The sequence below is a fragment of the Setaria italica genome, chromosome I (assembly GCF_000263155.2).
Source record: "Setaria italica strain Yugu1 chromosome I, Setaria_italica_v2.0, whole genome shotgun sequence".
Lineage (NCBI taxonomy): Eukaryota > Viridiplantae > Streptophyta > Magnoliopsida > Poales > Poaceae > Setaria > Setaria italica.
Genome location: NC_028450.1, coordinates 22,624,866 through 22,637,883, shown reverse-complemented (window position 1 = coordinate 22,637,883; position 13,018 = coordinate 22,624,866). Strand labels below are relative to the sequence as shown.

At 43.4% G+C, this 13,018-nt stretch overlaps 2 protein-coding genes across 2 annotated transcripts; both read right to left on the bottom strand.

Annotated features, from left to right (window-relative positions):
* Window positions 1-971: 971 nt before the first annotated feature.
* On the bottom strand, window positions 972-4,744 carry LOC101755308. The gene is made up of 5 exons (XM_004952448.2): window positions 4,396-4,744; window positions 3,517-3,677; window positions 3,203-3,236; window positions 2,134-2,236; window positions 972-1,830 (listed from the first exon to the last, which is right to left on the bottom strand). Exons 1-5 carry the CDS (start codon window positions 4,681-4,683, stop codon window positions 1,514-1,516), a joined length of 903 nt encoding a protein of 300 aa, XP_004952505.1. The 5' UTR covers window positions 4,684-4,744; the 3' UTR covers window positions 972-1,513.
* Window positions 4,745-6,462: 1,718 nt separating this feature from the next.
* LOC101755733 (type II inositol polyphosphate 5-phosphatase 15) lies at window positions 6,463-13,017 on the bottom strand (the record flags this gene model as incomplete). The annotated part of the gene is made up of 10 exons (XM_022828339.1): window positions 6,463-6,970; window positions 7,337-7,667; window positions 7,763-7,886; window positions 8,060-8,309; window positions 8,408-8,445; window positions 8,590-8,755; window positions 8,953-9,037; window positions 9,133-9,254; window positions 9,749-10,555; window positions 12,343-13,017. Coding segments are annotated over 10 exons (2,865 nt in total), but the record flags the coding sequence as incomplete, so codon positions are not given.
* Window position 13,018: the final 1 nt, after the last annotated feature.

Here is a 13,018-nt window from a genome sequence, read left to right as displayed (position 1 = left end):
CAAGCATTGCACAATGGGCCGATTAGACTTGTGTTGGACTTGTTGGGCTTGGCCTGGTAATGGGTTGGGCCAGAATCCTACAGAATTAAATTAAAGAAGGAAAAAGGTCATTTTGACGTCCCTCTATTATCGTAGTCTAAGTTTTGTCCCACACGTGCTAAATTGGATATTAACCATCATTCAACTTTAAAATCCATTTATTTTTGTCCCTCGGCTGTTTTGAGGGAGGTTTCACATAACGTGGCGCTAGGTCCCACATATTTGAGGCCCCACATACTAGGTGGCTCTCTTCCTCCTTCCCCTCTCTCTTATCCTCCCCCCCAACATGAGCGGTCCCGATAGCGTGAGCTCCCCTGCACAATGTCATCTGGGCACTCTACGGTAGCAACGCCGCTCGACAGCCGAGGCCTCCAACCTCCTCAGGGCGCTCATACCATTTACCTGGCGATGGCGGCGTGCAGTGCCTCACTTGGTTTGCAGCCGGGTGGGGAAGACAGAGAGGGTTCGCGTTCGTCACCTTCGACAGGACCTGCGTGCCGACCTAGAGGTCGCCCTAGCACGAATCTCCGCTGAGCCGTGCAGCTGCGGCTATTGCGACGAGGGCATAGGGCCGTCGATGTCTAACGGAGAGAGAAAGAGAGGATGAAGAGAAAGGGGAAGGAGGAAGAGAGAAGAGGAAGAAAGCTACATGGCATGTGGGACCTAGCGCCATATTATGGGAAACCACTCTCAAAACAACCGAGGGATAAAAATTAAACGGATTTTAAAGTTGAGGGATGGCCGATACCCGGTTTTGCACATGAGGGACGAAACTCAGACTACGGTGACAGACGAGGGACGTCAAAAGGACCTTTTCCATTAAAGAAACATTAGATACATACGGGTAGGAAAAGGCCACGTAACAGAAAAGGGTAAGCAGAAAATGACGTATGGCCTTATATGGGTTTAACATACCACCAGAAGGTTAAAACTTTGTCAGCAACGATAATTTTATTGAGTTGAAAAGGTTCAGCTCAGATATTTCGATTTGAAGAACATAAACTGGGAGCTTGAAGAAGTCTATCCATTTACATGAATTGGACAATTAACACAGAGCAATCTGGCACCGGAAAACAGAATTACTACGACAAAACGCAATGTTGGGAGCAAGCTGCAGAGGGACTGGCCGGATTGGAAGTTAACCTCATACTGCTTCAACCTTTTACTGTTCAGCAAAGAGCATGCCGATCCAGATGGTCCTGATCCCGCAATGGCCTGAAGAGTAGAACAGAGCAGTATCTGCTAATGCATATCATCTTCAAGCAGCTATTTCTTATAAATGCCTACTATTTCGGCTAAGCAGCAAACAAGTTTACAACAGAAATTCTTTTCCTTTCTATTTCGTTGCCAGGCACTACCACATAAAATAATTTCTGTGACACAAGCCATAAATTACTACATCTCAAGAAAATCGGCATGCTCAAGTTGCCAGCAAATCAACAACCACTTTCTCACAGCAAGATTATGGCTACGTCTAGTCATCAAATGCATGGTCTCTGGTGTCACGTTGGTTTTGGAAATTTGGATACCGGTGATTTCCAAAACTTGATTTGTGTTGGAAATCTGATTCACGTTGGTTTCTGAAATTTGATTCATTTTGGAACCTTGAATCGCCATGGTTCCTGAAACTTGAGCTGTTTTGGAAACTTCGATCAGAACGGTGTCCGAAAGTCTGACCATGAGAGCCAAAATCGTCACTCGCATCTGTCGGAGCAAAATTTGAATCATCCTGGCTTCTAAATCTCAGATCATGCCGACCAAAATTGCTCTCCATGTTCATGGGAGCAAATGCTGCAAGATACAGGGAGATAATAGATGACAAAATGTGAAAACACAAACAGAACATATAAAGGCTCAATGTAAGCAACACCAATCAAACTTAAAATGCATAACTATCTATAACAGTACATTTTTGCCGAGTTGTCAAAAGGGTGCAAGCTGCCATTCATTGAGAAGGCATGTAACATGACTTATTTTATTGCAAGAAACAATACCATCAACCATTTATTAAAATAACGACAATAGTGGAAATGCCTCATACCAGCTTTATATGTATAGCCAAAAAAAATCCAGTACCAACAAACATGAGCTTACCTCGTTCTCTCATTCTCCTTTCTCTGTCATATTCAAATTTGTCACGAATTTGAGTAACCCTTTCCCACGTTTCACCTTGTTTGTTCACCCCAAAGTGAAGGTCCTGCAGTACAAACTCATAGCTGACAACACTTTTTGAATTTTAATAGTTGACCTATTGTTGATATCAAACATGATTACTGATGCAGCAAAAGAACATACACAATATTGAAGAACTGACAGCAGATTTGATCCAGTTCAGGTAGCACTATAAAGTTAACTGAAAGTTTCCTGCACAATTTTAATATTCATCCTTTTCTCTTGAATGTCAGTTAAGAAAGTTTCGGATTGCCTGATGTTCTGCCAACTCTTAATCCAAAGTTCCAGGAATATGTTAAAAGACAAAAGAGATTCCCCAGGGCAAATGTATGCTAAATACATTATTTTTTCAGTTTTTATCTGTCAATTGAGCTTTTAATGAATCTGCTTCATTCGCTGGCTCTATTTCATTCATTGAAATAATATGATAATTCATTTACTTTCAACATGTGGGTGTGGCTCTGTGCATAGCCAACTTAGGCCCAATATGGCAAAAGATTAGAGCAGTCACAGGCATTCCAAATAATTCTAACTAGGTAATTTGATGAGACATATTATTTCAGCTCCATTAAGCAGTGTAGTGGATTACAACAACATTGTTACTGGAGTATTTGATTTTTCATTAGCTATTTCCCCTAAGCCCTGTTGCAATTACAAGTATAAGAATAGATGCTAAAAAAATAGTCAAGTGAGAGTAAATAGACAAGTAACTATTGGGTAATATAAGTTGTAACCAAGTCTGATTTACAAAATGGGGCACCAGATTTTTCACAACTGACTTTCCACATGGGTTTTAAAGTACAGAAAAGCAACAGCGAGTTGAGCCTTAGTACTCTTCTACATTTCAATAAGCTTCTGTACAAACAGAGAGCAATAAGCAAAGGATGTGAAGAGCCCAAAGCATTAGCATCTTTAGTCCATAGCAAGATGCAAGTCCCTCAACATAAAGAAATTATCTATGAGATGTATCAGTACCACAGAGAGAACGCACCTTGTTTGATTCTAAATTGGACTGCCTTCTCCTACTGCAATACAAAAACAGTAATGAGACTTTCTGGGATCAAGATATAATATACTCTTGGCGCTAATTTGTTCATATAGCATACCAGATGGACAGCAAAATTTAAAATATCCATAAACATCCTAAAGTTGCAACAATCCAACAAACAATCATGAGGGCACAGTTCTAGCAGATATGATTAAAAGAATACAGTGGAAACTGAAACAATGTGTATGGTGTTAAAAATAACCAATTCAACTAAGCAGTAAGCAAGGAAAACAAAAGAGATCTATTGACCATGCTACCTGTATGGCGAGAAGTCAAGATCATCTTCTTCAGCAGAGTCATAATTAGCATGAGATTCAGCAATCTTTTTTGAATAACCTTCATCCCAATACAACCTTTCCCAGTTTTCTCTAAGTTCTTGGTATAGTTCCATGTACTTTTTGCACCATGTTTCGTGTTCCTGTAAATTTTTTGTGCTCACTGGTCAGGTTCCTAGCATCAAAGAACACCATTCTGGACTTATAGTTATAGGCCACCATAGCCAATAAATTCTAGCCTCAGAACAAAGTAACTAATGTTTCAGTTTGACTTTCCACCTACGAAGCATGCACTTATCACAAAAATTGTTAATCACAATATGCTTTTCAGTTCACACTATGCACCGTCCCTCGTATGAATGAAGTAACTTGATTGTTACTATACAATATACAATTAAGAGTTATTAGTCTCAAACAAGATGCACTGAATTCAGTCATTCCAATGTGAAGGCTAGATCCTAAACTCAATTGATGCCCATGAATTTGCTACAGGAAGTGCAAAGGAACCAGCAGAATTCTTTACATTGTAACTCCACCAAATCCTCTAGAAACGAATAAAGAGGCAATCCTGAATAATTGACTTCACTTAAATAGTTTCAGGAAATTAAAGGGTACTCCAGTTGTACCAAAGCTAAAAACAAATGGAGAAGACAGCGGTAAATCCCACACTGAACCCATTTCGCTGGATAACCTTGACTCAAGATTTTATGGTAACCAAGATTAAATTCGTCCATATAAACTAACTACTCAGTAGGAAGACAACAAACTGCGGCAAGTCCTAGGGTTTAAGGAAAAAGGGCGTGGGGGGAGGACTGAGGGGAGCAGCGGAAGAGCTGTCAGGCTCGGTCGGGGGGCCCTTACCGAGTCCTTGAGGACGAGGCGCGTGCGGCGCATGAACTGCTCCCGCATCTGCTTCCGGCGGCGGTTGGGGAGGTTATCCCGCGGGATGGCGAAGCGCTCGCGGTGCGGCACGCCGTCCCCGATCTCGTGCATCTCCCCGTCCACCGCCCACCACTCCGACTTCTTCGCGCCCGCCCCCGCGGCGGGGCCGAGGCCCGGCGGCGGCGGCTTGGACCAGCCGGTGCCGCCGGTCACGAAGCCGCCGCGGCGGTGCGCCCACCGCCGCTGCGTGTACAGGCAGCGCAGCATCCTCTCGCCTCTCCCCACAACCGCCTGCCGCGCCGTTCTGTCGTCGCGTGTGGGGTTTTGGCTCAGATGGACGGTCAGGATGCCTTCTCGTGTGTTGACATGAACACAGTACGTCTGCACTTATAACACTTGTGTTCATGTACGCACCCCCATCCTTGTAAATGCACGTATATTTTGCTGTCGACGGAAATTCTCAGTCTTAAACATATGATGGATTGCTTAATTGCATTGTCGAAAAAAAGTGTCCTATGTCCAACCTGCAATTAATATGGTTCTTGATTTTCAACTTAACTAATAGAAATGCTTGGTTTTGAAATTAATTGTGAAATTTTTTTTAAAACAGAATTATTTACAAAAATATTTCGGACATGTTTTCCGTTTGAGAAAAAAATGTTTTGTAAAAAAAAAGTAAATGTCCCCGGTAAAGAAATCAAATGTTCCGATAAATTTTATAAAAATTATTACTTGACTCACATTTTCTTTACCGGAAACAATAAGAGATTGGATCAATCTAAAGAAAAATAGAAAGAACAAAAAGTAAATAGTATATATTAGGTGTTCTGGGCATTAGATGCTAGACGAACAATCGCGAAGTGCTAACGAAGGAAAAAACCAAAATACTTATACCATGCAGCACATATTCTCTCTTCCCAAATTGGTAAGTAATAGATGGTGGTCCAAGCAGCCACATGGAGCTCCAACGGCAAAGGATTATGTGTACTGCAACATATCCAAACATGTCAGTCATTACGTGCTCGGGCGCGCCAACATATTTTGAAATATTTTTGTTGCAATCTTGAATCAAGAATTCAATATGTTTCACAACCGCTTCTCTTGCAGTTGCAGATACCTTTTTTCGGAATTATTTGCAAAATTCGGAATGTTGCATTCATAAGTTTTAAAAGGTAGCATTTATCATTTCCACAACCCTCTAAGAGCAAAAAATTGTGCACCTGACTTTTCAAACTAAACCTAAAACCTACGTGAGACGTGAACATGGGATTTTTATCCATTTTTATTTAAGGTAATGACTACAAAATGGCCGGCCGTATTTTAGTTGACTGGAATGGCCGGCCGGTGTTCTTCTCTCCCAGCTCCGGCAATGGCGCAGGTGAACCTTAGGGTTCGGGATTCCAGGTTTGAGGTTGGGGGTTGGGGTTACCTATGGTCTGCGGGTCTGGAGTAGGCTTCGGGGTGGCTCACCGGTCGACGGTAGTGGCAGTCGAGATGGCGGCGGAGCGGGCGCCGTCGGAGCTGAGCGGCGGAGGACCCCTAGCTGGGCAGTGAAGACGGTGCGGCAAACACCAGCGACGGGTTAGCACGGGAGCGGCCGAGACGGCTGCAGAGGTAGAGGCGAGCGGCCATCGACAGAGAAGGAGAAGGGGGAGGAGGAAAAACGGCAGGGGTGGGAGCTCGAAGGCAGGTCTTGCCAGCGCCGGGGACGGCACTAGTGAGGCGGTGGTGTCATCGGGGAAAAGGCGGGGGGACGAAGGCCGTAAGGTAAGCTAAAATACAGCCGGCCGATGATCTCCATATTCTTGACGATGCATTACAATTGTAGTTGTATATTCTTTATGTTGCAAATCTTGTTCCATTTTCCCTCCTTGGGTGCGGAGGTTGGAGCGTTTCATAGTTCTTCTCCCTATCTGCCTCAGGCCACAGCATGACTTCATTTCTTTCTCTAACTGCTGCAGTGCCACGCACTACGTAGTACGTACTTGAGCGCTGCGCAGGGGGCACTGCTGGATCCCTGCCTTAGGCTCATCTCTGACCGAGTCGTTCAGAAAATATCAGCTTTGCAGTTTATATCGCCGTACTTGTTCAAAAATTTTCTTTGGGACGATAAATTTTACATCAAGAAACCCTTTTTTGCTGTCACTCTCACAATAAGATTTTTTTCCCTACAACATTCAATTTCTATGCACACTTAGATGAAAAGAAAAACCGGCTATGCGTCATCACACGCCCAGTAGTTCCAACCTCTCTGATCCACAAACTAAATTAGCTTCACAACCATGCCTCAACCAAAGAATCGATCCGCAAAGTTGTAACCTCTTGCCGGAAATGCGTCCCTGCCGTTCTGGTGCTGTACATGTATCTTGTGATCTCTCCTGGCTGTCGAGTACACTCCAGTGACCGTCACCAGCAGCGTTGCAGCCTTTTCTTGGTCAGCTCCAGAACTATTCCCTGAGGTTCCAGAAAGATAGTCCTGACTTCGTAGTTGTCCATGTTGCAATGTCACTTCCACTGATTGTCCTGGAGAAATCATACCAACTGCTGGAGAAACCTGTGGTGGACACATACTATTTCAGTTCTAAAAGCATTAAGCTCATGGCATCTAACAGATATTAAATTGAAAAAACAAGACATAAAAAAGTTGGCCAGCTTCATTATCATCTCAATCATAAAACATGCTAGTCATGTAATTGAAAACCTAGATGTAATAAGACTTGCAGATTGGCATCAGTTACTTAATCTTTCCACCATCATTGTTGGGCATAGCCAACTCTTGATGAGTTCCCATACAATCGGTTGTGTGACAGTCATCTGTGTACAAGTCATGTCCCAGGCTATACTAAACTATGTTCAAAATTTCAAATGAAGTACATTTTTAGCGTAGGATAAGGAGTATAAAGACAAAGCAGTAACCTACCTTCAGCCAAGAAGGGAAACCTGAAAAAGGTGTGCCAGACGAGTTTGGTATCTGACCAATGATCTCAAAACAAGCCAACTCTTTTGTACTTCTGTTTTGTAATTTCACAACAGAAGGGTTTTGATCTTGCAGAATGATATCATCAGTGCTGATATTTACTTCAGGGAAAGCCTCCATACCCTCAAGCAAGTACCGCACTTTCTTATTTGAGGTCATTATTTCCCCATATTTCTTCCTCATTGTTTGCTTGTCGACATGAGCAATATCTAAATTGAACACACATTTTACAGGTTTGTGATCACTGTCTGTTGCTTCCATGCAAGAGTCATACCTGCAAAAATAGAATAACAGGCAATGCAAATTAATTGACAGCATAGATGTAACAGCATTATATATAGTGAGATAGTCAAACAGCAAACAACTTACAGTGATATTGAACCAACCACAGGACATTCCAAAGAGCACTCAGTTTCCGAACTAGCTCGGCTGTCTCGATATAGGATTCTGTCGCACCAGGCTGGAATGCGCTTTTTCTCACTACTATCATAACCTATAAGAAAAATAAAAGTGAAGATCCTTACAACCAGTGCTTCAGAAGATCTAGGAATATTATCAACTAATTTTGCAAGTAGGGACTCCCTACTTAGACTATTGCAATGTATAGTTATGCTAATGCAATTAATCCTGAACAATAACTATGATTTTAAAAAGATAGTTTTAAACCTGATAAGCCTGCTATGTGTTTCTCAAATTTGTAAGTAGGGGGGAACTTGAATTCTCCTTCACGTAACCCCTGGAAGACTCTTCCAGATCTCATTTCTGCTCGTAGCTGGTCATTGTCTCTCAGCCAATCAAAGCATCTACGGGAAACCAAGCCCATTGCCTCATCATAAGAAATATTAGAAAGCCGGTAGTTGAGGTCACCAAGAAACACAATCATGTCTGTATCTGACAACTCGGGCAGTCCTGATCCCTGTCATGGCAACATGACAGCTGTTTTACAATCACACAATATGGATCCAGCAATAACTCTATCTGCTAAAAAAATAATGAAGATGACTAACAGCATACATTTGCTCCTCGAAGAAGCTGAGTACCAGAACCAGAAACTGTAAAAACAAAACAAGTGTACATAAGATAAAATATTGATAACTGAAGAATGTGATTAGCAAAAATCTGCACAAAAATCTTCACAAATTTGCACGTCCGTAAGCTAATGCAAAAAAGTTAATGAGAGAAGATTGAACAAATACCTGATGTCGTCAATAATCCATTGGAAGGGGAAGAAAATGTCATTGATCTAAATACATGGTCAAAGTCTTCATTCCTTCTGCTCACAGCTTCCATATGTGCAGCAAAATGACAATTTACAAAGCAAATGCTTCTATCATGTATTCTCATTCTCAATCCTACTGCTCCCTGAAATAGTCAGATACATCAAAGATACAGTAAACTAGATCATTGCTTCACTAAGAGTAACTTTCGCAGAATATTTGCTTGTTGAAATGGTTGCTGAATGTAAAGCATATTTAATTTGTTGATGTTACTTGTAAACAATATTCCTATGATAATCAATATTAAAAATGGGGGAACAATCAATAACATAGAATGAGCACCTTGTTGCCGATTGCTCGCCCTAATCCACATGCCACTGCTGCATTGTCAATATCCCCAATAAACTGCTTAAGATTTATTCTGACCCTGAAGAAAGAAGAAATTAAATAGCTTCCACAAAAACAAATGACAATTTGGATATTCAGCTCAAGGAAAAGAGGATCTAGTCCTAAACAGATTACCATATAGCAATGATTAATCCAGCCATCTGCCTTGAACCAACACGCACAAAGGAGTGGCCCTTCAAAATCTGGCCAATGACATCCAACCACCACTCTCCATTTGGACTTCCCTCTAGCCCTACCTAAAGACAGTATAAATGATACAAGGAACTCAGCGTTACAGATAGTAAAAAAGAAATGGTAGAACATTTTTTTCTAAAAACTATGCTTATTAACTTTCTCGAAAATTTCAACTTCTAAATAGGTAATAATCAAACTTCCTCTTTGCAGTGGCTTGTGTCATTTGGGGAACTTTACAGAAAATTGAAAAAGGTAGCCACAAGTCTAAACAAAATCTACGAGTACAATTATGGCCAAGACTGGAAGATTGAACAATGAGGCAATATTATATGTAATCACAATAAATCTTCAACTAACTAGTTGTTAACTAAAATTCACAATATGTTTCATAATATTTTGGTCCAGAAATCCAGTGCTGCAAGTTTCTAGGACTTGGACTAGCCCAGTACATAGGATATATCTTCAGATGATTTTTGCAACCATTAGCAGGCATGTCTTCATAATGATTATGTAATAAACAACAAAACTGTAAAATTTCTGAATACGAAATCTATACCGTTTCTTTGGCAGCAGACATTGCAAGAAAACCAGCACCCATGTCTACCTCCTGCAATCCAACTACAATAACTCCAACTTCTGGTGTCGGGAGTTTTAGCCAAGCTCTTAAAGATTCATAGGATGCCTTTTCTTGCCCAACATTCCACGAACCTACTAATACTTTCATATATTCAAAATTTTTGTATGATGCATCTTTCTCAATCAACTCTGAACGCAAAATGCTGTCAAGAGGCCCTGGGGATGACAAGTTCCATCCGCGGATTCCTCCATGACCAGCCAGTGTAAAGATATATGAACCTCCAACAGCCATACTCAGAATTGGACTACTATGTGCAGCCCATTGGCCTAACAAGTTTCCTTCAAGGTCCAACAGCTGGATGCTGCCATCCATGTAACCCACCCATAATCTTGTTCCAAAACTGCAAATGCATTGAACAGATGATGAATGATGCAGGAACTCTTGCAAGCGGTTACCACTACCATCCCATTGGGCAAGAGAGCCATTTGCAGATCCTGTCCAGATCATCCCATCCGTCGACATTGTAAATGCTTCTATTCTCCGAGTGTCATCTCCAAAACCTGCTTTAACAGCAACTCTCCGGACTGCATCAGCTGCTCCCAACAAAGCATTTCGTGATCTCTGCAAGAAACCAACAGGACTGCGAGCTTTCTCTTTCCTTGGAGAGGAGAATAAGGTTTGCTTTGTTTCATAGCTACATGGATCCTGAGCAGATAAGATGTCGAAACGGGTATCAACTTGGCCGTCAATATTTACCACTTTTAGAAGCTCCTTAGTGCGTGAATCCCTGCATGGCAAAAATAGATAACAGTATTACACAAATATAGAAATAGCTGGACTAATGTCAGTCAAATGCAACAAGATAAATGAACACATGAAGTGTACCAGAGTGCAAATGAGAGGTAACCAGCACTCCATACTTTTGATCTAGAATTGTCAGACAATAGAAGTTTTACATCTACGGCAGGCAAGGGACAGGCCCCTCCATCACTGACCATGTCCCTAAGGTCAATGGATGATCTTTCAACTAAAAAGGAGGTCTTACGCTTTTCTTCTCTTTGTGAAACAAGTGACTTCTCAATCGCTTCTCCATACCATACTTTGATTACTCCCCCTTCAGACCCAGACCACAAATCACCTATTAAAACATGCAATAAAAATCAGCACGTCATGCATGCATATGGTTTGATCGGAGATATAAGTTTAACTACAGTTGCCAGTTGGAGCAGGATATTGAAGGGCTCTCTGGTCGATTAGGAAGTGCAAGATATGAAGTCAGAGGCTCACCAAAGAGTAGAGACATGCCCTGGTGGTGCTAGTGGATATCAAAGGCTTACCACCTATAAATGAAGAAGACAGAGATGCTAACTAACTGTGCAGATATAGATGGCAATCAATGTTGAGGGAGTAGCAACTGAAGGTAGGAAGGGATGGTTCTTGTTGGTCTGGCAGCAAGGGAGGAAAATAATAGAGAAGGAATGCATGAGAACTAGAAAATAAGTGAGAGGGTTATTGAGGGTATTTCACATATCTAAAGAAAATCTTCACCGCAAAATGTTAAACTGTCAACAGTACAAGGATGATATAACACGAAGAACTTTTGGTGCCATTAAAGTGTACCAAAAATATTTGGAGGCAGGATGTGATAGTGCAGGAATTTGAGTACTATAGTAAAGCTTTTGCTTAGTTAAAAAAATATGACACCAAGCTTCAACCACATGTAGAGGTTAGAACTCCTTGTACTTGAAATGTAAGTAACTGATTTTTAAATTACTTGTAATTGCTCTGATTCAATTCTGAGATAACACGCAGCTAAAAATATATGTACTGAGTGATAGAGACCACAACAAGAAAGTAAGCCTAGCTCAGCTGATTGGAGGGGTGGAGATGTGATTGTGCATCCCAGCCACCCAGGTCTGAGTCCTCTTCAACTCGAATTAGGGTGCCTATTTCTTCTTCTTAATGAAAAACTACCTAGTTCCTCCTAGGCTGGATCAACACATCATGATCTGGAAAGTTAGCAATGCCTTGTCACATTTCAGTTGATGAAGTCTGGTGATAGTAGGCATTTGCTTATTCAATGAGTCATTTGGCAGATCCAGCAGTAGTGTATTGAACACAACACTAAGCCATATTTCATGAAGCTAGTAAAATAAAGAGACTGCAAATGGTATTGCAAACACGATTGTAAACAAGTAACAGAATGCCTGCAACTGCTAGGAACATAAGACTGATCTGGAGAAAGTTATTGGAACTGAGGATTTACCAGAGGAAAGAGAATACAGCTCCTCTTGCGTGGCTACATGCCCCCAGTGAGGAAGAGTTTATTTTCAGTACTTGGAACTATTTTATCAGGTGTACAATAGGTAATTAGGTATAAGCTAAACCAGTTGTACATTCTGTTTTACTGTCTAAGACAGGCCCACCTTCGGTGAAGGAGAAACAATGCTCTACTAAAGTTGCAAAGCCAAAATAGTTCGCGATTCTCCAATAATCACGATAATTAGTGCTACATTGTATCTGAGTGGTGCAAATCCGTACTGATCGCCAGAGAATGGAGGCAGGAGAATTACCCGTAGGGAGAGACGGCCAAACGCGAAGACCGGCCCACGGTGCGCCTCCCACGCGAGGCACTCCCCCGCGTCCGGTCCAGGATCCGCGCTCCACCCCATGACCCGGCCGTCCGCGTGGCCGCTCCACACCACCCCACGACCGGGGTCCGCCACGAGGCAGAGCGCCTGCGGCGTCCTGCTCGACTCCCTGAAGGGCGCGGCTGCCTCGTCGCCCCAGCGCTGCCGAGCCGGCGGCAAGCGGAAGGCGTCCGCGAGGTCCCACGCCCTGACACCGGCCTCGCCCGCGGCCCACAGGCACAGGCGGGCGCCGCCGCGGGAAGCATCGCGGCAGCAGGCGAGCGCGCGGAGCGCGGCGCGGGCCTGCGACTCCCTGGGCGGGCGCGGGCGCAGCTCGAGCGGGGGCGGTCGGTCGGCGCGCGCCGCGGAGCGGGCGGGAGGGCGGTGCGCGCGCGAGGCCGGGGCGGCGGCGAACTCCAGGAGGGAGCCCGAGTGGTGTGGCCCCGGGGGAGGGGGCCAGACGGCGGCGGCGGAGCGGGAGGCCGCGGCGGGGAAGGCGGGTAGGGAGTGGCTGGGGTGGAGGAGATGCGGCGGCTGCGGGTGCGGGTGATGCGACGCCGGAGGCGCGCGGCTGCGCGGGTCGGAGAAGGAACCGGAGGCCGAGGCGGAGGCGGCGGGG